Here is a 24140-nt window from a genome sequence, read left to right on the forward strand (position 1 = left end):
CGATAAGGCGACAGAACTCCTTCCAAAAGAGGGAGGAGAATTGTGGCCCTCTGTCAGACACTATGTTCTCTGGGAGACCATGGATCCTAAAAACGTGTTCTACGACCGTCTGTGCGGTCTCCCTGGCGGAGGGGAGCTTAGGGAGGGGAATAAAGTGGGCGGCCTTGGAAAAGCGATCTATAACGGTGAGGATAACGTGGTTACCTCTGGAGGGAGGGAGACCAGTGATGAAATCAAGGGCGATCTGGCACGGGCAAGGGTCTTAGATACCCAGCAGGGGGTCTATTACTGACCTTCGTCTGGGCACAGACTGGACAGGACGCTATTAAGCGGCAGATGTCTCGTTCATGGGAGGGCCACCAAAACCTCTGGCGAACGGCGGCAATGGTGCCTTTGACCCCCGGGTGAGCGAATAATTTAGATGAGTGTCCCCACTGAAGGACAGCGCGACGAGTGGATGGAGGAACAAACAAAAGCCCCTTGGGCAGAGTCTAGGCATGCGAGTACGAGACAAGGCACGTTTGACCAAACGTTCAATACCCAAGACGGCCGCGCCCACTATGACCCGCTGAGGAAGGATGCCCTCTTCAGATGGTACGGACTCAGAAAAAGGGAACTGGCGAGAGAGCATCAGGCTTTAGATTCTTGCACACCGGCCGGTAGGAGATCGTAAAATCAAAACGCGTAAAGAAAAGGGACCAACGAGCCTGACGGGCATTAAGTCTCCTGGCTGACCGAATGTATTCGAGATTCTTATGGTCAGTCCAGACTATGAACGGGAACCAGTGCCGCCACTCCCCTAACGCGAGACGAATTGCCAAAAGCTCTCGGTTACCTACATCATAATTCTGTTCAGCAGTAGTAAGGCGATGTGAAAAAAAAGCGCAGGGATGAATCTGATCATCGGCCGAGGAGCGCTGAGAGAGGATGGCCCCAACACCCACCTCTGAAGCGTCGACCTCGACGATGAACTGTCTCTCTAAGTCGGGGGAGATAAGGATAGGAGTGGATTTAAAAAGGGATTTGAGATGTTCGAAGGCTGCCTGGGCGGAATTTAGTCTTGACCGAAGTAAGCGCAGTTAGGGGGGCGCTACCTGACTGAAATTTCAGATAAAACGTCGGTAAAAATTAGCAAAACCCAGAAAGCGTTGAAGAGTGACACGAGATTCTGGTCTGGGCCAGTCAGTAACAGCGCGAACCTTGACAGGGTCCATACTAATACCCTGGGAAGAGATAACGGAACTGAGAAACGTGACCAATTGAGCGTGAAAGGTGCATTTCTCCACCTTGACAAAAAGACGGTTCTCTAATAGTCGTTGAAGAACCTGTCTAACATGTTGCATATGAACTTGGAGATTCGGAGAGAAAATCAAAATATCGTCAAGGTAAACGAACACGAACAGGTTTAACATGTCTCTAAGGACATCGTTAACAAGAGCCTGAAACACGGACGGGGCGTTAACTAGGCTGAATGGGAGAACACGATATTCAAAGTGCCCAAGAGGTGTATTAAACGCCGTCTTCCACTCGTCACCCTCCCTGATACGTACAAGATGATAGGCATTGCGAAAGTCCAGTTTTGTGAAGTATTGTGCCCCCTGCTGGATCTCAAAAGCAGATGACATAAGGGGTAACGGGTACCTGTTCTTAACCGTTATGTCATTCAAGCCTCTGTAGTCTATGCAGGGGCGCAACGAGCCATCCTTCTTCTTCACAAAAAAGAACCCAGCCCCCGCAGGAGAGGTGGAGGGAACGATAGTGCGCGCGATTAACGATTCTGAGAGATATTTCTCCAGAGCCTTACGCTCGGGGAATCGAGAGAGAATAGAGCCTCCCGCGAGGCAGAGTGGTACCCGGAAGAAGTTCTATGCTGCAATCGTATGGCCGATGCGGAGGAAGAGATGTGGCCCGGGAACGACTGAAAACCGCCCGCAGATTGAAGTACTCCTCAGGAACCCCAGACAAATCGCCTGGCTCCTCCTGAAAGACAGAAACAGAAGACACAGGAGAGGCAGCAGACACAAGACACCTGACATGACAAACCCCAGGAGAGTATGGAATTATTAGCCCAATTGATATGAGGATTATGTTCAGATAACCACGGATGACCCAAAACTACAGGGGTCTCCGGGGAATTAATAACTAAAAAAGAAATAGTCTCTCTGTGGTTAGCGGACACGGTGAGACTCACCAGTGCTGTAGAACTGTTAACCTGGGCAAGAACTCTACCATCTAGGGCGAAGATAGAAGTGGGATCCCGAAGATGAACGAGAGGAATACCCTGTTCCAAAGCCCAGCTACTGTCCATAAAGTTCCCCTCCGCTCCAGAGTCTATCAAGGCTGGACAAGAAGCAGCGGATTCGGCCCAGCGAAGAGAAACAGGGAAGGTGGTCCGGAAGCGCGGTTGAGGGTCCAGAGAAGAGGCGCTCACCAGTCTCCCTCTTACGACTGGTGAGCTCTGGCTTTTACCGAGCACACCGCGGCGAAGTGTCCCTCCGCGCCGCAGTAGAGGCAGAGGCGGTTGATGATCCGACGCTGGTTCTCAACAGCTGGGATATGGATTCCTCCCAGCTGCATCGGCTCAGGAGCGATAGAGACTGTAGGTGGAAAGCAACCAGTGGCTGACGGGGTGGGTGTGGTGTGAGCGCGGCGAGCCCGTTGGCGCAGCTCAAAGTGCTTCTCAACTCGTAAGGTGGAATCGATCAAAGTATCAAGGCACGTCGGGACCTCTCGGGCCATTACCTCATCCCTTATCTCAGCATCAAGCCCCTCAATGTAATGGGCCACCAGGGCTGGCTCGTTCCATCCACAAGAAGTAGCGAGAGTGCGGAACTCCATGGAAAAGTCGGTGACAGTACGGCGTCCCTGCCGTAAGGAGGACAAGGTGTGAGAAGCCTCAGGGCCATGGACCGAATGGTCAAAGACACGTAACATCTCCTCTTTAAACCGGACGTAACTGGTCAGACAATCGGTCTCGGCATTCCATACAGCAGTCCCCCACTCACGGGCTCTTCCCTTGAGAAGCGAGATGATATAGGCTATCCGTGGGCGTTCTCTGGAGTAGGAAGATGGCTGGAGTGAAAAAACAACCTCACACTGAGTAAGGAATGGCAGACACTCAGTGGGTTCGCCAGAGTAACATGGGGGGCTATGTTACGTCCATGGGGGGTTATGTTTTGTCCGAGCCGCAGGATTCACCCGCGGCTCAGGTGAATCCTGGAGGACGGGCTGGGAAGTGTCCCTCCGAAGTGAGTGGAGTTGCTGCGTCAGATCGGTCACCTGAATGGATAATGAGTCCACCATACGGCGAGCCGCAGCGAGTTCCTCCTTGTGCCTTCCCAGCAGCGCTCCTTGCATCTCAACAGCGGTCTGGAAAGGGTGACTCCCAGCCTGATCCATTCCTCATTAGTCGGATTATTCTGTGATAAATGAGAGGGGTCCAGAGACAGAAGCAGGTACAGTCTTGTTTAATGAGAAAATAAGGATGCGCCGCACGGCTGATAAACAGAACTAAGGATTCACAAAGTAATACAGGGTCCTTGACCACTTCATCAAAGGGGTAACTCAGGATTTCAGCCGGAGGTCCGGGCGACTCTTTGAACGGCGAGACCAGGAGCACAGGTGAGAAGCGCAGATCTCTGCAACCCTCTACGAAAACCGCTGGGTACAGCACAGAGGAGGTAAGCACAACTGCTATACTGAGGCTCTACCAGAAACACTGAATAAGACAGAGCTGGACAGGACAAGACAAGACTACAATGAAGTAACGATTACACTCAGCTCCGTGCATCTAGTTTAAACAATAATCCGACAACTCAGACACGAAAAAGAGAGCTAGATGTACAGAAGGCAAAGGAGGCAGATAGCGAACAGGTGTGATGACGAGAGAATGGAATTCAGCTGACGGTAATGAGGGGTAAGAGTTAGAGTAGGACAAAAAACAGCCAGCAGAGGGAGGAGAGGGATGAAAAGAAAAGAGAAGGAAAGCCAGGACCATGACATTTATATTGCAACCAATGTATTATTTGTTTTATGTCATAAAGCCATACAGTTTCTGTGTGAATGATTAGGGGTGGAATTGGCTGGCACCAGCTAAAATCTTGCCTATAATGCACCAAATTGTTCCTTACTCTCTTAAACACGAATCTTAAAACAATAAATAACATGCAAGTTTTTGACATTAAAATTTAATGTCATACACGTGCCAAATAAACAATATTGATGTAGATAGCATTCAACAATTTCACTGTTATTTGTCTTTTTAAGAACAGGACTAATTTTGGAAGGAAGATAAATATTTCATTTCATACCTTAATCTTAATTTCTCCTCCAACTATATTTCATTTTGCCTAATAATAAGATTTTATTATTATTATTATTATTATTATTATTATTATTATTATTTGTTTGTCTATGCACATGTCATAATTTGATCTCAATGTGTGATGGAATTTGTTTAGTTTATAAACCAAAGTTCCTGGCTTCAGATTGGTCAACAACACACGTTTCATTCATACATAGCCATAGCGGGAAACTGGCACGCGCTGTTGATGTATTGTTACTTAGTAAAAAATGTAATTAAGCACAAGCAATAAATCCATATAAATCATGAAGACAGACGGTCCTGTCCCGTGCGATCTTTAGGACCCAGGGGGACTCTAGCGCATCAATATAAAGACCGCAGAAGAGGAGAAAGCGGTGCATTATAGTGCTTAGACATCAACAGTCTCGACGCGTCTGTTCGCCTAATAACTACTCTTACCGCAGTCGTATTAAAACGGCTGGCAAAATGCAGTATAATCGACATCGTGTCCGCATGAAACGTTTTTGCTGGTGATTTTTCCCTCACTCTTGATAGATGACTCTTCGAAACAGGGACAAAAACTGGACACTCGCACTTTTTATTTATTTCTCTGCTCCACAAATACAATTGTAGTTGGATATATGACTCGGACGTTTCACCAGTCATTGAGATTACTCGTTGTTTACATTTGCTGACTGCTACACCAGCTCACCTCGGAAGGTAAGTTACCAGTCTGATCACGAACTTGTACAGCAAAAGAATGATTGCACCAAGATGACATCAGTGCTTCACAGCCTTTCTGAAGCCTGGCAACACAAACCTTTCTCGTGGTCTGTTTGTCTCAGTTCATCCTTGCACAGTTGCACTGGTGCATTATACGCATAGGACATAGAGCAGAGCTCACTTGATGCGCAGGTTGATTGATTGATGACTGTAATGGTGAAGGATCATATACTCTTTAAATAATTAATCTTGCATTGATGTGGTCAGTATGTTTGGTTCTGCTGTGACATATTTACAAGGTTCTGTGCATCAGACAGATTTGACGTGTTTTTGTTTTCAGAAAAGACTAGCAGTGCAAAACCCTTCAGATTCATGTTTTGGTTTGTGAAAATGAAATAGGCTATTTTAGTTTTTGAAATTACCTTTAATCGAGTGTTTGAGAGAAAATAATAGTTCAGATTACATAAAACTGATGTGGGTAAAAAAAAATAAAAAAAATAAAAATAATAAATAAAAAATTTAATGTTGGCTAATGAAAAATCAGATGTTCCATTACAGAAAAACTTGCTTTGAAAAAGAAGGAGTGGGGATAATGCTGTGTACTGATTCTGAATAATCACGGCCTATTGCCATGTGCTGTTATGGCATACAGTGAAAGTTTTTATACAGGTTCCCTGAACAATTAATTAATATTGTGTATTGTAATTTGGCAAGCAAGTTGCATACATTTCTTCTTTGCTTTAATTGTCACCATGCAATGCACAGATTAAATGCCGGTCTGGATCAGCGTACAGGGTTGAATGGAGTCACAGAGCTTTCCTTCACTTCCACTTAAAGCGTTGATGACTGGGCTTGAGACCCATTTCAGGTTTTAGGCTCTGGTAGCTTATCTTCAGGGTTGAGCTTATAAATATATATATATATATATACACACACACACTGCTCTGTGTGTGTGTGTGTGTGTGTGTGTGTGTGTGTGTGTGTGTGTTCACAGCTGTGTGTGTGCACTTTGGATGGGTTAAATGCAGAGCACTTTTGTTTTCGGATGGATTATCTCGGCAAAGTAGAAGTGCTCACTAACAAAGATTTAGACCGATTTGTGAACACTATTTGAGAGAAATAGGCCTTTTGTGTACATAGAAAAAGTCTAAAAAGGGCAAAAACAAAAGTGTTGCATTTATAATTTTGTTCAGTGTATAAATATATATTATAATAATTAGCTTCAAATAATTATTATTTAGTAACTAGTTCCACAGAAATGATATGTTCAGTAAATTTCTGTCTTCAAAGTGATATCTGAATTAAAAATTTTTAGTGGGCTCAACCTTTACTGAACTAGTTTATAGTCCATACAGGTAAAATGTTTTAATTGGTCAAACATTTAAAAATGTATGCAAGTTGTGTAAGTTAAGTAAATTTAACCATTTACTCCATGTGTTTTATATGTTACCTCAACTAAGATTTATTTTTATGGGCATCATAAGAAATTGCTGTGGTCTATAGTTATTACAATGCATATATTTTTTATAGTTTAACAAGATTATTAAAAATTATTAACTGTCTTTCAGTCCCTAAAAACACACACATTACAACACAATTATAATTCATATTTGATACAGACTAAACATACAGGCTTGCCTGAAGAAAAAAAGTCACTTACCTACATATAGAGGATAATAATAATAAGTTTAGTTTATGCATTTGATACAGCTATTGTAAAAAAAATAGTTTATTTTTATTTTTATGGCCAATACATTTATTAAGCAGGGTGGCTTTTATAGTATAGCCACAATTACGTAAAACAAATGAATTGAAAAGAAACATTTATGCAACATTTACTCAGAGACATAAATCTATTGCCAAAGTTGTCAGTAGAATCTGCATCAGACAAGTGTGGAGATAAACACCTCAGTTAGGCTAATTAGGCCTAACCCTGTGCCGATAATCTGAAAACCACTAAATATCATTGAATTAAATGAGCTGGCTGATGTATAGATCCAATGCTAGTGTTCAATCTTCTGTTCATGGAGTCTTTAATGTGGTATTGATGTTTTCACACCAGCCCTGTTAAACTGATATATGTTTCCTTGGAGGATATCCAGCTCTCTTTAGGGTGTTCAATCCTTTTCACAGATGCCTTTACCCTTAAATGGCTGATTTAAATTGTGATATCTGATTCACTCATATTCACAGACATCAGATTGGATAAAGCCGGGATGAATCTGTATTTTCCTGTGGCCCTGTGATTTTGAAGAAAACACTAAAAGCTGAGGGTCAGTGTGCTGCGATCACGTTCCTGCACTGAAGCATCTGCTTACAGGACACTGCTGATGGTGTGATGGATGGTGCTCAGGATAGTGACTCTAAATCAGATTATAGGATGCTGTGCACCCATTAGGTGCCCCCAGCATCAGGCACAGCTTCGATTCGGCACACTGCTGAACTTAGCACAAAAGAAAGTTTGTGTATACCCGGGCGAAGGGTTTTGGATAATGCGGTGGTGCAGAGTCTGAGATCAATGGCCTAGACATGCATTAAATAAGAGCAACCAACAATCCAAGAGTCTTTTGAGTCTTTATTAGATTTTATCAGATATAAGTAGATTTAAACCTATTTTTAGAGTGATAATGTCACACTGGCTTTCAGAAAATAAATAAATAATAATAATCACAATAACAACACAACAATAACAATAATCAACTATTGTTATGATTGTTTTCATTTTATAAGTTACAAATGTATTGTAAAATAAAAATGAAGCTTTATTAATAATTATTCTAACATAACATTATATATTATAATAATACTTTTACACTACAATTTACAGTATTTATGCAATAAATTCTTCACTTTTTGTTACTTTCAAAATATGTTTCAATCTTATTTAACCCATGAAAATTAGTTTTGGTAGTATAAATTAATGTATTAATTAATGGATATTAAATAATATTTTTGACTTAATGCAGTTCATTTAGATGTTACTGTTTAAAAAATTTTTTCGGTGTTAAAACTTAACCACAGCCATTAATTTGCTAATCACCACAAAATGTGTCAATTTATCGTGCCACTGCAGTTATTTATTTATTTTAATTGTATATCGATTGTAATTAATTATTATCTTTTCATCAACTCATGAAACCCATGCAGTTCCCTCACAAAAATTATTAAATAATAATAATAATATTAATAATTATTCTTATTATTTTAACAATTTAATGTATATATACATATGACAGTAATGCATTTTTTTTTTTTTAGGTGCAGAATTTTTTATGGTCTTGAAAACTGGTGGATACACAAAAACGCAAAATGAATTGTCCTGTATGAGAACACATCTGAGCAAAATATAATTTTACACTTTCTTTCAGCTGATTTTTGGTTAAAATATGACAAGCTCTTTTGTTATACACAGCCATTCACCAACATATTTCTTCCACTCTTTCTATCATACTCAGACACTTGTTGATGTGTGTGGCATCGAATTCTCCCATCATTATATCATCATTTTATAACCAGACTGATGTGGTTTTTGCAGGAAAGAGGGATACTTGAACCTCATGCCTCCACAAAGCCATTTGTGAGGCAAGGCTTCCTCCACACCAACAGACCAGCATGGAGAAAGGGGTCCGAACACGACATGAAACAGGAGCGGCAGATGAGAAAGATGCTCTTACTCAAGGGAAGAGCCCATTAGCGGGGAGTGCAGACTTCGGACATGAATGTTGCAAACGTAATGGTCTGATCAATACCCACAACCTAATGGTGGAGACTAAGGAAGGACTGGTGTCGGTCTATTCTGCCCCTCAGTACCAGGGCCATGTGGTGTCCAAGGACATAAATGGGACACCGGATGGTCGAGGACCCCCACAGTTGCTCAACCCCAGCGCCCTGCCCCAGGCTATAGACCCTTACTACAGACCCAACCTCCTTCTGTACCCCGAGAGCGTGTTGAGAGCTTGGGGAGATGGGGGGGACTGCTGCGAGACCACCTTCATTGAGGAGATGACCCCCGCCTCGTCCGGCTCCGCTGTCACTAAAGACGGTCTGTTCACCGACAGCAAGCTGCTGGAGCTCTCAATGGAAGACGCCAAGATCCAGACGCTCTCCTATGACGTAGATGACGACGACGATGAATTTCAAGAACTCGAGGTGAGAGATTGCATATTAATACTCATAGTTCATCCAGATGCACAAAAGAGCACATAAGAAGTTTTTGTGCATACAGTTAAAGTCAGTGGTAGGGCTGCATGATTTGGTGGGGGATTTTTCTGAAGAAATTGTGATTGCAATTTAAAATTGCATTTGTGGTTATATGAAAATGTGATTTATAATCGTTATTACTATTGCTATTTCATTACGATTATTTTTCTGACTGATTACAAATATTAAACAAAATAAAAAACATTACTATGGTGGTATTTCATAGTAATATTTAAAAAAATCTAGTATTTAAGAAAAAAAATGATTTACACAATTTTCTTTTAGCAAAATAATATTACTATTAATATTTATTATTGTAAAATCAAGTATTTAAGAAAAATACAAATGCAATAATTATTATTTTATTTTAGGTACATATACAAATATGGCAAAACTATTGTAATATTTCACTGTAAAATAAAAAATCACGTATTTAAGAAAAATTATATAATAATTATTTTAAATACAAAAAAAAGATATATTACTATTGTAATATTATGATTGTAATATGACACTGTCAATTTAAGTATTTAAAAAAAATTGTTACACTTATAATGCTAATTCATCTGAATTTATTTGTTTTAAATGTAGTTTGTCTTAAATTATTTACTTTCAGACATTAAAACAAGCTTTCATTCTGGTTTAAAATGTAGAAGCAAGTCCTTAAAGCTTCTCTTTTGTTGACAACATTGTGTTTGTAAGAAATTCTCATTGCAAGTTGAGGAAGATGGTTGGTGCATGGTTCTGTTCCCAGATGCATGCTAAAACAACCCAGACTCAGAGCAGATACAGAAATAAGATGTTTGGAGCATTTACTATGAACTGAAAAATCTCAATCTCAGGATTGATGTACTGACTTTAAAGTATGCACGACCTCAAACCTGTGAGGGGACCAATGTGCATTACAGGAAGTGCTGCGATCACGTAATCATATATGTCACATTTTCAGCATGTGCATCCTTATACATACAGTAGACCAGGCTTTTAGTGCAGAGCCAGCTTGGTCTTTTCAAATAATTTATGCACCTCACAAATGTTTTCTTTAGAGGTTATTCTAACCTATGTAAACCATACTGTTATCCAGTGTTATAAGGATGGTGTGAGCTCTACTTTAACAGCACCCTGTCATATGGTGCTGCTGATCTGAGCGAGCACGTGTCTGGAGCTCTTGCCGGATGACTGGGAGAGAGAGTGGGTGATCAGAAGGCTGTGTAGAGAGTGTAAAGAGAGCTGGTCTGGACAGCCAGTTTCCTGCTGCTGCCCGCCTGTTTGCACCACCTGTTCTGTTCTGAGTCCGATGTGCAGCTTCACAGAGTCCTGCGCGAGAGCAACGGAGAGCACAGACAAACTGCAGATGTGCTGTTTCACTTTGATTTAAAATACATGACCCCAAAAAGGCTTATATGATTATACAGACAGAAGCTTAAAAATGAAAATGTGGTGATAAATATATATATATATATATAAAACATCAGGGCCGCTGCTGGTCATACAGTATGTGTGCCTCAAGCAAGATTGTATTGTTTATTATTGTTTTTTTCTTTACATTTTTAAAATATTTTAATATTAATAAAAGCCATTTATCAGTTATTGACCATAGCATGAAAATATGATCTCTTAATCTGTATCTGTCATAATTCTATTTTGAATTATAAATTCGATGGGGTCATATGACGTTGCTAAAAAAGAACATTATTTTGTGTATTTGGTTTAATTAAATGTGTTTAAGGTTAAAAAAACACATTATTTTCCACATAATGTACATTATTGTTTCTCCTCTATGCCCCGTCTTTCTGAAACACGTTGATTTTTACAAAGCTCATTGTTCTGAAAAGCGAGGTGTGCTCTGATTGGCCAGCTATCCAGTGCATTGTGAAAACAGAATTTCAAGGAGTAAATTCAATAAATCAATAAATAATAAATTCTGAATAAAGTCTGAAATTTAGAATTGCGAATTTGTAAATTTTGAGAGTTTGTCTTCAAATTGTAAGAAAAAAAATGCCAGAATTGTTAACTTATTTACTTTTTTACAATTACCTTATTTATTTTTTTCATACTGTCACAAACAAGATAGGTTTACAAAATCATGAGGAGGAAAAGTAATTTTAGGTGTGAACTTTAAAGTGGTTATGATTGTATCATGGCGTATACCTTTTAATTTTAATGGAAAATTTTAATCAGTGCAGATTCTTTTGTAATTCTCTTGAAATGTAAATTTTAGGAAAACTGACTGCATGTGGTCGCTTGCAGCATGTTGTGATAGTTCAATTACAGCTGAATACACTGCATAACCCTCTGCAGGCACTGTCATATCTCTTTTGGGTATTTCATAATACAGCATCAACGGCTAATCAAAAATGTAATTTATGGAGAGATTAATCAGTCTATTAAACATGGGGAATGAAAATCTGATTGCACTGGCCTGAAAAAACATCACATCATACAGCACGGGACAGCGTGTGCAGCCGCTCCGATGACTCATGTAACACTTCCCCTTTTTGCTTTCACAAGTGCTTCATGTATTTATATTTTCCATGAGAAGTGAATTTGCATCCGATGCTTTCTTACCTGCAGAGAGAACTCTATCATGCCTCCTTTCATAATCGCAGCATTTAGAGGCTCTGGCCTTTTTGAAGATCTTTCTGGAATCAAATTAATGGAATACTTGACATTTCTATTATGCAGACACACTTCTCAGTCTGTTGCACCGTTACATCCTCACACACATTGCATCATATGACACGCTGTTTGGAAAACGATGTGCCAGTTTATCAGAGCAACTTGCTACTTCACAGCAAAAGCCAATCTGAGCAAATGAGATCTTGCAAGATGTGAGCTGAGGTTTGTGGATGAGGTCAATCTGGAACTTGGCAATCAGACTGTTCAATCTAAATTCATCGCTTTTGTATGATTTAAAATATGGTGTACCCACATGATACAATCCAAAGAATATTAACATCCATTTGTCATTTAATTTCTACATGCTGCCTCGAATTAAGCACTACAGGACATGTCTTGTGTTTCACAAACATTGTATGTGTCAGATTGAATCAGAGGAATCTTACAAGAACATTCCGAGGTAAATTTTCGCTCCAAACTTTAATAGCTTTTTTAAATTGTATTTTATATACATTTTTGCCCTTTTCCCTATTACTGTAATATCAAATATTTAATATGTTAAATTTTGCTTTGTATGATGTGCAAAGAAAACAAATTTGACTGGTTGCATACATAATGATACGCAGTAGTGGTGGAAATTATGATTCTTTCAAGAGATTCTAAATATCAAAACAAGCGTATGTGCACAGTAACTGTAACTGCGCTTTGCATTTTGCGAGATTGACATGCTAAATGGCAGACTAACCCGGTTTACTCTAATTCATTTCTTTCACGAACGACGTATCCGTTCATTCAACTCATTCACGAACGACATGTGTGCCAGTTCAGTCATTTCATTCACGAACGAGATGTACTAAATCATTCAACTCGTTCACGAACCACATGTGTACCAGTTCAGTCATTTCATTCATGAACGATAAGATCTCTAGATCTCGTTCAGACTCATTTGAAACTCGTTCATTGAAGGGCGTATACGTTCACTATATTCAACAAATCACATGCTCTGTCACATCTCATACTTGAATGCTATTGGCTCGAAGTTGAGTAATTCTTTGACAGGTTGAAATGGTTGTTACCCGGTTCACCGAGCTGCTCATGCGTTGCTTATAGCGCCACGCTGCTGTGAAGGGAGGAACTTCAGTGAACCAGAAATATGAGTCAGTGGATTGCGTGAACGAGAACGATTCGTTCGACACATCACTACTACTGAGCCCCGCACATGGCATGGAGGAATAAAATAGTGGGCTAAATCGTGTGCACGATTTACTAATTCCTTCCCTCAATTTATAAATTGTGGGCACGATTTACTTTTTTTTACTCGATTTACTAAATAGTGCACACAATTTATAAATCGAGAGAAGGAATTAATAAATTGTGCGCTCGATTTAGCAGATCAAGGGAAAATTAGCAAATTGAGGAAACAAATTAGTAAATCGTGAGCACAATTTATTTATTTTTTCTTGCATGCCATGAGCTGGGCTCTGTATAATGCAGATCTACAGTTTCGATTAATAAAGATTAATTTTCACATAATCACTTTTTCACAAATCACAAAACAATTTTAACATGCTGCGCGATTCGAAAACTGATGCATCTGAAGGTTAGCGTCACATATCCAACTTCATATGCATGAGTTTTCTAATTCAGTAGGTTTGCTCGGTAGCTCACGCGATATGGCATTGCACTTAAGTGATGAAGAGCTTAGGTATGAATCCCGTGAAACTACGGTTTAACAAAACAGCTCAAATAGCAAAAATAGCATGCTGCATCAACAAATGCCTTTTTACAGCACTTTTGCATTTGTTAACACTATCGGATAGGTTTAGGGTTGGGTTTGGTGTAGGAAATATACAGCATTAACTTTGAACACTCCTCGGAAAATGTACCTGAAGCAACATAATACAAACACAGCAATACCAGCCTGTATATCAGCATAACAAAAACAATCCAGATTCATGATTTAAACCCGTATTTTAGCGCCACTCAATGAACGTTTCACTTTAAAACTAGTGCGAAACATGCAGTAAGGTACATTATGATGGCGCTGCAGAAATGTATTTAGAGTCACGTATTTTGATTAAGACAACAGTGGCATCACAGTAAAAAAAAGTTTGTAATTTTTACTGAAAAATACAGTAAAATGTTACATTAAAGGGATAGTTCACTTATTATAAGTGAATATAATAAAAATTATAATAAAAAAATGTATAATAAAATTATATTATAATAAAAATTATAATAAAAATACAACACATTACTCACTCTATTGACAGTGTACCATTGGGTCTCTCTGGCATTGGACGTCGCCTCCAGTTTAAACGTGGCAAACAAAACACAACGTGCAAAACGCTGCATCTCAACAGCTGAGAAAACTCAGGATCTTCAGTCAGGCAGGTGTGTGATGCCATTCTGTCAATGTCCTCGTCCTCGTCTTGTAGTTGTTCCATTCGTGACAACATATGCTCTCCCCTTCTGTTGGCATCTTACAGCTATACTAAAACAGCACCAATTTTGAAGAGATCTCTGTCTCTGAGGCTTGAAGACGTGCTGCTGCAGCGGATCGCTCCTGAGTACTTGGTCTGTGTATTCTGGTTCAAATAAATATGGTTGTGAAAAAAATTAAACATTGTCTATGGATATATTGAAATCGTCTTCCATTGCAATTTCCTGTACGTCTAAATATGTTTAGATCTTCACAGTGAAAGGTAACACTTCCGAAATCTCTGTGTAAACCATAGACAGTAAGTGTAAACAATGAGTGACGTACACGCGCGAGAGATCACTTCCGGCCAGAGCGCGCGCGCACGTCACATCAGGAAGCACTCGCGCCCTCAGATCAGTTGGATGTGGTTGTGTACAAGATGGAAAAAACTATATAAATAATGTTCGTTTTCTTACACAAACCGCTCGTTTCGTGTCTTAGGTCATCAATGTGTACTTACAATGGGGAATTGTTTAATTTGGACTCCTCTGTGCATGCTCTTTGAGGTGGTGACCATAGACCTCCATTATATGAGTGACAGACAAGAACGGTTTGACCTAAAAATATAAAAATGGGAAATACTGCGGAAACAAAGAAACCTACATCTTGGATGTTCTTGAGGTAAGCTAAAACTTATCAAAATTTAATTTCAAAGTGAACCATCCCTTTAAAAATCTGAAGTAAGTCGCATATAAAGTGATAATTGTAGATGGTTTAACATAACAATGTATGTAATGTAATTGTAAGAATTAATTTACTGTCGTTTTCAGGTAAAAACTATGATTTACATTATTATGATAATTATGATAATTATTTTCAGCAGTTCAAATTATTTTTAGATTTTGGGCCTTATTTTAATGATCTAAGTGCATGGTCTAAAGCACACCTTTATTCTCTTAATGAGTAATGGGTGTTTTTTTGGCATAATGCGCAATAAACCGATCAGAGTCTCATCTCCCATCCCCTTTAAAAGCCAGTTGAGCTCGTGCCATTGCAGATTAGCGAATTCTTTTTTTTATGTTTCTGTGCTGCTGCGCATCCCTGTGTGTGTAATAAGCAAATTGTACACACGTTGTGCACCAGTGTATAGGCGCATATTATTATGTGCTATTTAAATAACAAAGAAAAAATATTGTGCCAGACTTTAGACCAGAACAAACTTTTCAGTTCCTCAAAACAGCAACATGCCAACAAGGCTCCTGAACACACCTCTTTTTTAGACCAGCTCGCCCATGGGCACACAAATGGGTGCAAATGCATTTGCTATTTAACCAACACGACACAGGACTGGAAAATTAGAACTGCGTCAGACTGAAACTAGCAAAAACACTTGCCACATCTTATGCAATTCTTAAGTAAGAAAATAAATAGAAAATAGCAGTTAAGAAATACTGTATTCTATTAAAATAAAATTAATTTCATTCTAATATTTTTTTTTTGGAACAACATACTGTCAAACAGTACAAAAAGTCCAGATACATTAAGCAAGAAGTAAAATCAATTTTAACCCTATAAAAACCCTCCACATGCCTGTCTCAGGCCTCCTACAAGCTTGTTACCATTATTACTCCACTTTCTTGGTCTTCCTTTTCCCTGAAAAGAAGCAGAGAGATATGAAATGGAGAGATTTCGATGAAAAGCCGCTCTGTCATCTGATTCATTCAGTGTTTTGTGTGTTTTCTGCAGAGTGAGTACTCTAGTGACTCAGAGAGCGAAGACAATTTCCTCCTGATGCCCCCGAGGGACCACCTGGGCCTCAGTGTGTTCTCCATGATCTGCTGTTTCTGGCCCTTGGGCATCGCAGCTTTCTGCCTGTCTCATGAGGTGAGAAGATCTCTATCACGACCAATGTAAATGCCAATGTTCAAGAAGTAGTTACATTTATTAATACTAATAAAATGAAGACTAACAATACACTCTTTATATAAAGGTTCTAAAAGCAGGTTTTCACAGTGATGTTTCCCCAAAGAACCTTTCAGTGAACAGTTCTTAGAAGAACCATTTTTTTAGTGTGAAGAACATTGTAAAAATCTAAAGAAGCCTTTTCCACTATCCACCTTAGTTTTCACGTAAAAATGGCCATTTGTTAATTTTATGGGTCTTGCTTCTGGTCTCAGCTATTTTTAGCAGAACAAAACCACTCCTTTTGCTGCTTGATATTGCAAATTGGTCTGTCTTACCATAGTATTTTAGTGTAGTATTTGAATTATGAACACACTGGTTTGTAATGCAAACAGTTTTACCATTTACTGCATGTTGTTATTCCTCTCATTATTTCTCTATAGCGGCTAATCAACAGGAAGTCTTGCCATAGACCTACTTACGTGTTTAGGAATAAGGTGGATAAAGAATCTTTTGTGGAACGGAATGTTCTGTGGATGTTTAATGTTTTTATGGAACCATCGATGCCAGTGAAACACTCTTATTTTTAAGTGTGTAGGCTGTTTACAGTTGCCTAGCAACATATCAGAACTGATGCGTGGTCACAGGTGTGCGTACAGTATAATGGCTACTTTACAACATCATTTGTCTGAACAATCTGTTTTATAATGAAGCAGTAAGCCAGAAGAGGCCATGAGTTGTTTAACAAAGGGTTTTAAATAATTATTTTTTGGTGCAACATTTTTGGAGATATTGTTAGCGACAGGTAGAATTGCTTTTTTGTACATTACTGTGAGAAGTTCACACAGAAATGCATCCATTGTACTTGACTTTTTATTGAAAAATATTTGGTGCAACAACCTTTAAGTAAAGTGTTACCATAATAAGTTGATCTTTATATGATCTATCATCCATCTATTCTCCAAACTGAGGCATATTATTATTATTTTATTTATGATTATTATTTTTATTATTCATGCAGAACCAATGAATACATTCATTGAAATTGAAATGCATAGTGTAACAATGAAATGATAAGTGTTATAAATGTATTAACTGTGGTTACAGTTATTCATGAGATTGTTATAAGGCATAAGTCATGCATTAAAACAACTTTTATAATACATTACACACAAAGGCTTTAAGTAAAGTGTTCACTGTTGTCAAAAGTATTCACATTCATTACTCAGGAAGAAGTATAGATACTAGGGTTTAAAAAGACTTTTGTAGACGTTGAAGTATCAACTCAAGCTTTTTACTCAAGTCAAAGTGTAAAAGTACTGGTTTCAAAACTACTTAAAGTATAAAAGTAAAAGTAATATAAGGGAAAAAATGCCATTAAAAACAAAAGCTTTTGTGCACTACTTCACCTCCTCAAAAAAACATTTTTCTAAAGGCCATAGGCTATAATGACTATAATTTTATATTAAAATGTTCATGTTGAAAAATGTGGGATGCACTAGGCTACCTGTTTCAGCCGCATATATGGCCATTGAAAATGAACGCATTTTAGTAAAATGCAAATACATTACTTATAGTTGCCTATGAGTATTTTAATGGTGCAAAAAGTCAAACTTCAGAGGCATGTAATCAATAACCTTTAATGGAATGTAAATGTAGCTGCAGGAATCTGCGAGGGCAATGGACAAGAAAATTGGTGCAGGCTTAGTAACAATTACCCTTGTATGGTTGTCTATTTACAACAAACATTATAGTGCTGTCAAAATGAATGATTAATCCAAATGATTAATCAAAAACTAAAAATGAAAAATAACTCATAATTCTGATACCTTCTTGATTGATAGCTTCCTGTATTCGTTACATATTCGTTACACAACATTATCAATCGCGTTGTCAATCACAAACACTAATTTATAAAACGTCTCGTCTATTTGCTGAGGAAGAAGAGAAAGCACCCATTTGATAAATGAGCTAGTAGTTGAGAAATAATAACTTTAGGAAATATATTTTTTGATAAACGAACCCAACACTGGCTATGTCCTTGCAGGAGTGTGATGTGATTTGTATCATGTGTAGTTGCGTTGGATCGCATACAAACCAATAGGGTGTCGGAATGGTATATGTTTATACTTCTCATCCAACCACAATCCAGTTCACTTCATCCGGATGGCGCGATTTATCTTGATAGGTTTTTTTTTCTTTAATAATGACAAGCCGGAATGAAAACAAGCCGAAATAAAATAGCAGTAACTAACCTATTTTTAAAATGTAAGGAGTAGAAAGTACAGATAATTTTGTGAAAATGTAAGGAGTAGAAGTAAAAAGTCAGCTGAAAATAATTACTCCAGTAAAGTATAGATTCCCAAAATTTCTACTTAAATAAGGTAACGAAGTATTTGTACTTCGTTACTTGACACCTCTGAAAGTGTTACCGTTATAAATGTTATTATAACTCCTGCATATTAGAGTTTTATTGATATTTTAACCGTGCTTGTTCCCTATTATGTTTGATAATCCAGAGTACAAACTAAAACTGTAGAAGGATGCCTAGCTAAATAGTAGATTTCCACAACTCAGTGCACACTGTCAGGAAAAAAGACAGTCATTATACGTCATTATAGTCTGATGTATGCTGCAGGGCAAAAGATGAAGCATTCCCGGGTTTGTTTCATAAAGGTGACTATAGTATGCTGCAGTGTCAACTGTATTTATAGCTTACCGCAATGCTCTTGAGAGGAGAGAGATTGCTTACAGAAAGAGTGCTGGGAGAGAGATAGGTCATTCGCCTCAGACGGGAACTGTACAGAGAAGTAGTAATTGCAGCATTTTCACTCATTCCCTCTCTTATTTCAAAGCATTAATGCAAAACAAGATATAATGGTGTTCATCTTTCGTACATCTTCCATTCACCTCCAAATCAAATAAAAATGAAACCTATTTTTTTGCATAATATAAACAATACATATTAACTAATCAGTTATGCAATAATTTACAGTAATTTACTGTAGTCTTAAAATATCTCAATGGCTCCAAAACAGGCCTCCTTTTTATAAATCGTAATCTCTTTTGATTTTGGGCTGAAATATGTCCTGGACATGTGCTTGATGGGTTTTGTGTGATTCATCGTGGGCTTAAACTTTTCACTTTTGACACTGGCTTTAAAAGCAGTTTATGGCCCTTGCTCGGTTTCTCTCCATCTTTCTCTTTCAAGCGGTACATCACGACTCAACACCCACAGCTCTCTAATTCTCTGCCTGAAAAAAAAAAGAAAAAGAAATATAGAAATCGTTTCTCAGCCTGGTTCTTAAAATCTAAGCCTACACAATCACAAAATCAATTCACTGCAATCCTTCTACAAACCTCAACAGATTTACATTATTTCAGAATGTTTAATCAAGTAAAAATGTCACACATGCAGCTGATTTAACTTTAAATATCTGAATGTATTAATGCATATCTTCTAAAAGATGCTAGATACATCTTGTAGACTATATACATAGTACACTGAAAAAAATGTACTCATTTTGAGTAATTCATCCCTTTTGAGTAATTTGATTATTGCATTAAACTTGGATACAGATCTTGTGACACCTTTCCTGTGTGACGCTAACCCTGGTCTTCGCTTTTATGATTTTTTCTTTATCTTCTCTAGATTTCGGGTATAATCAAATAGAATGTGCGTCATTTGCACTTTTTAGCAATTAAAATGAAACATAGATGCTTTGAATTCAGTGTTGTGTCCAGGCTCAGTCCAAAACTGTTAGAATGGTCATGTATTATACATCATACATAGCGTTTCTCCAGGGCTTTTCATCTTCCGGCTGGGTTCAGTGAGAAGCTAATGGATGGCCGATATGAAAGTCATCTGCTGGTGGGACGTTCTGTGAGAATGAAGCAGGCGTGATGTGCCTTGAGAGGGGGCCAAAGCAGCCTCTTTGAACAGCTCTTTTTCTTCTTTTCAGTTTCACTGGCATCTTTTTAAAAGGTTATTGCTGTCAGCTAATGCAATTGCATAGAAACGTAATCAGAGATATAAAGCATTTGACTTAACTACAAGTCGTATAGCATGGTATAACATTCTTTAAAATATATCTAGATTTTATTTGGTAATTCTCTAAGTATCATTCCAGTTGGGCAGATGGTTCCTGTTCTGCTCAGAATATCAGGCCCTTAAACATTCATCTCCACTCAAAGATCCTGAACTCAAACTATGCTCAATTTAAAACTGTTTCATGTGAGTTTGTGGTTTTGTTTGACTGGCTACTAATTACATCTGTGTATTGAGGGATGCATTTTTTTGTTTTCTGTTTCAGTTTCCCAGTGATTGCATCCATGCATATTTCCATGCTTTTCACTAAAGCAAGTAATCAATTCTGAATTTTAGATTGCGATAAAACTGTAATGGGTTTTGATGTGATGGATCTCATCACAGTGTTTCCTAAAGGATTTTATTTTTGCAGAACATTCTAAACAATAACAAGTAGTATTATATCAAAAGATTATGGTTTAAAAGGGGGAAAATGTGATTAAAATGTAATATTTAATAAATTACTGTTATTTATAATAGTTAGTAGATACAAGACATTTGAATCTCACTATCCTTATATCAGTGTGCTATCTGTTTTTGCTAAGCCTGTGTGCATAATCTGATTCATTGCATTTAGAGCGTGTTCTAACACAAACACAATAAGCTCCTTATGTAATGGTTTGGCGAGAGTGCAAGTGTGGGCCTTGTAGAACATAAGCTTTGAATAAGATACCTTTTTTTGAACAATGGGTGGATGTGGTTTTCATTTCGTCAGCAACACCGTGGGTGCTCTTTGCATGGATCGCCGCAGAGATTCACATAAGCCCACTTCACAAGGCAACATGCATTTGTGCTGTAGTTGATGATTATGCAGGAATGTCAGATATTAATATTGCAGGAAATACAACCCGAATTCCGGAAAAGTTGGGACGTTTTTTAAATTTTAATAAAATGAAAACTAAAGGAATTTCAAATCACATGAGCCAATATTTTATTCACAATAGAACATAGATAACGTAGCAAATGTTTAAACTGAGAAATTTTACACTTTTATCCACTTAATTAGCTCATTTAAAATTTAATGCCTGCTACAGGTCTCAAAAAAGTTGGCACGGGGGCAACAAATGGCTAAAAAAGCAAGCAGTTTTGAAAAGATTCAGCTGGGAGAACATCTAGTGATTAATTAAGTTAATTGATATCAGGTCTGTAACATGATTAGCTATAAAAGCTTTGTCTTAGAGAAGCAGAGTCTCTCAGAAGTAAAGATGGGCAGAGGCTCTCCAATCTGTGAAAGACTGCGTAAAAAATTGTGGAAAACTTTAAAAACAATGTTCCTCAACGTCAAATTGCAAAGGCTTTGCAAATCTCATCATCTACAGTGCATAACATCATCAAAAGATTCAGAGAAACTGGAGAAACCTCTGTGCGTAAGGGACAATGCCGGAGACCTTTATTGGATGCCCATGGTCTTCGGGCTCTCAGACGACACTGCATCACTCATCGGCATTATTGTGTCAATGACATTACTAAATGGGCCCAGGAATACTTTCAGAAACCACTGTCGGTAAACACAATCCGCCGTGCCATCAGCAGATGCCAACTAAAGCTCTATCATGCAAAAAGGAAGCCATATGTGAACATGGTCCAGAAGCGCCGTCGTGTCCTGTGGGCCAAGGCTCACTTAAAATGGACTATTTCAAAGTGGAATAGTGTTTTATGGTCAGACGAGTCCAAATTTGACATTCTTGTTGGAAATCACGGACGCCGTGTCCTCCGGGCTAAAGAGGAGGGAGACCTTCCAGCATGTTATCAGCGTTCAGTTCAAAAGCCAGCATTTCTGATGGTATGGGGGTGCATAAGTGCATACGGTATGGGCAGCTTGCATGTTTTGGAAGGCTCTGTGAATGCTGAAAGGTATATAAAGGTTTTAGAGCAACATATGCTTCCCTCCAAACAACGTCTATTTCAGGGAAGGCCTTGTTTATTTCAGCAGGACAATGCAAAACCACATACTGCAGCTTTAACAACAGCATGGCTTCGTCGTAGAAGAGTCCGGGTGCTAACCTGGCCTGCCTGCAGTCCAGATCTTTCACCTATAGAGAACATTTGGCGCATCATTAAACGAAAAATACGTCAAAGACGACCACGAACTCTTCAGCAGCTGGAAATCTATATAAGGCAAGAATGGGACCAAATTCCAACAGCAAAACTCCAGCAACTCATAGCCTCAATGCCCAGACGTCTTCAAACTGTTTTGAAAAGAAAAGGAGATGCTACACCATGGTAAACATGCCCCGTCCCAACTATTTTGAGACCTGTAGCAGAAATCAAAATTGAAATGAGCTCATTTTGTGCATAAAATTGTAAACTTTCTCAGTTTAAACATTTGCTATGTTATCTATGTTCTATTGTGAATAAAATATTGGCTCATGTGATTTGAAAGTCTTTTAGTTTTCATTTTATTAAAATTTAAAAAACGTCCCAACTTTTCCGGAATTCGGGTTGTATATTCTGCACAGTAAGATCTGGTGCAATCACTGATACGACAAAGTGAGTGATTGACGTGCCTCGTTTAGTTTCTTTTAAATTTTCTTTTTTTCTTATCTTCTGTGTCATTGCTCTATTGTTAATTACTTTTTACTTTGATTTGATGGTAATTTATTATGCATGTCTAAATTGAAGCATTAATTAGGCTACTAAGGACAATCCTTCATCTGTATGGAACAATAGGCTACTAATCATGTTTGCACACTGACTGTGCACATTAACAGCAGGGGCGGAAGAAGACATGAACTACTTTGCAAATTAAAGTTCAAATACTACTGCATGACTAATTTTCAACAAAGGATACATAAAAATAGTGGCGATTTTTTTTTCAGACAGACGGTTAGATAGACAGACAGACAAATAGATAGATGATAGACAGACAGATATACAGACAGACAGACAGACAGACAGACAGACAGATAGATAGACAGTTAGATAGTCAGTTAGGGGGACAGACAGACAGACAGACAGACAGACATATAGATAGATAGATAGATAGATAGATAGATAGATAGATAGATAGATAGATAGATAGATAGATAGACAGACAGACAGACAGACAGACAGACAGACAGACAGACAGACAGACAGACAGATAGATAGATAGATAGATAGATAGATAGATAGATAGATAGATAGATAGATAGATACAGACAGACAGACAGACAGACAGACAGAGAAAAACAGACAGACAGAGATATACAGACAGACATACAGACAGACAGACAGACAGACAGAAAGACAGACAGACAGACAGATAGAGATATACAGATAGATATACTGACAGACAGACAGACAGACAGATAGAGATATACAGATAGATATACTGATAGACAGACAGACAGATAGAGATATACAGATAGATATACTGATAGACAGACAGACAGACAGATAGAGATATACAGATAGATATACTGATAGACAGACAGACAGACAGATAGAGATATACAGATAGATATACTGATAGACAGACAGACAGACAGATAGAGATATACAGATAGACAGACAGACAGACAGATAGAGATATACAGATAGATATACTGATAGACAGACAGAAAGACAGACAGAGATATACAGATAGATATACTGATAGACAGACAGAAAGACAGACAGAGATATACAGATAGATATACTGATAGACAGACAGACAGACAGAGATATACAGATAGATATACTGATAGACAGACAGACAGACAGACAGAGATATACAGATAGATATACTGATAGACAGACAGACAGACAGATAGAGATATACAGATAGATATACTGATAGACAGACAGACAGACAGATAGAGATATACAGATAGATATACTGATAGACATACAGACAGACAGATAGAGATATACAGATAGATATACTGATAGACAGACAGACAGACAGACAGATAGAGATATAC

The 24140-nt window shown here is 38.3% G+C and overlaps 1 protein-coding gene across 1 annotated transcript in view; it reads left to right on the top strand.

The window, feature by feature from the left end:
• The first annotated feature begins 4670 nt into the window (after positions 1-4670).
• The window catches only part of LOC132157411 (synapse differentiation-inducing gene protein 1-like), a 27116-nt gene continuing 7646 nt past the window's right edge, over positions 4671-24140 (top strand). Inside the window, exons 1-3 of the mRNA XM_059566760.1 lie at positions 4671-5023; positions 8562-9175; positions 16014-16151. Of these exons, the coding sequence (XP_059422743.1) occupies positions 8639-9175; positions 16014-16151 (675 nt within the window). The 5' untranslated portion in view covers positions 4671-5023; positions 8562-8638. The remainder of the gene's footprint in view (positions 5024-8561; positions 9176-16013; positions 16152-24140) is intronic.

The sequence above is a fragment of the Carassius carassius genome, chromosome 14 (assembly GCF_963082965.1).
Source record: "Carassius carassius chromosome 14, fCarCar2.1, whole genome shotgun sequence".
In the NCBI taxonomy this organism is placed as follows: Eukaryota; Metazoa; Chordata; class Actinopteri; order Cypriniformes; family Cyprinidae; genus Carassius; species Carassius carassius.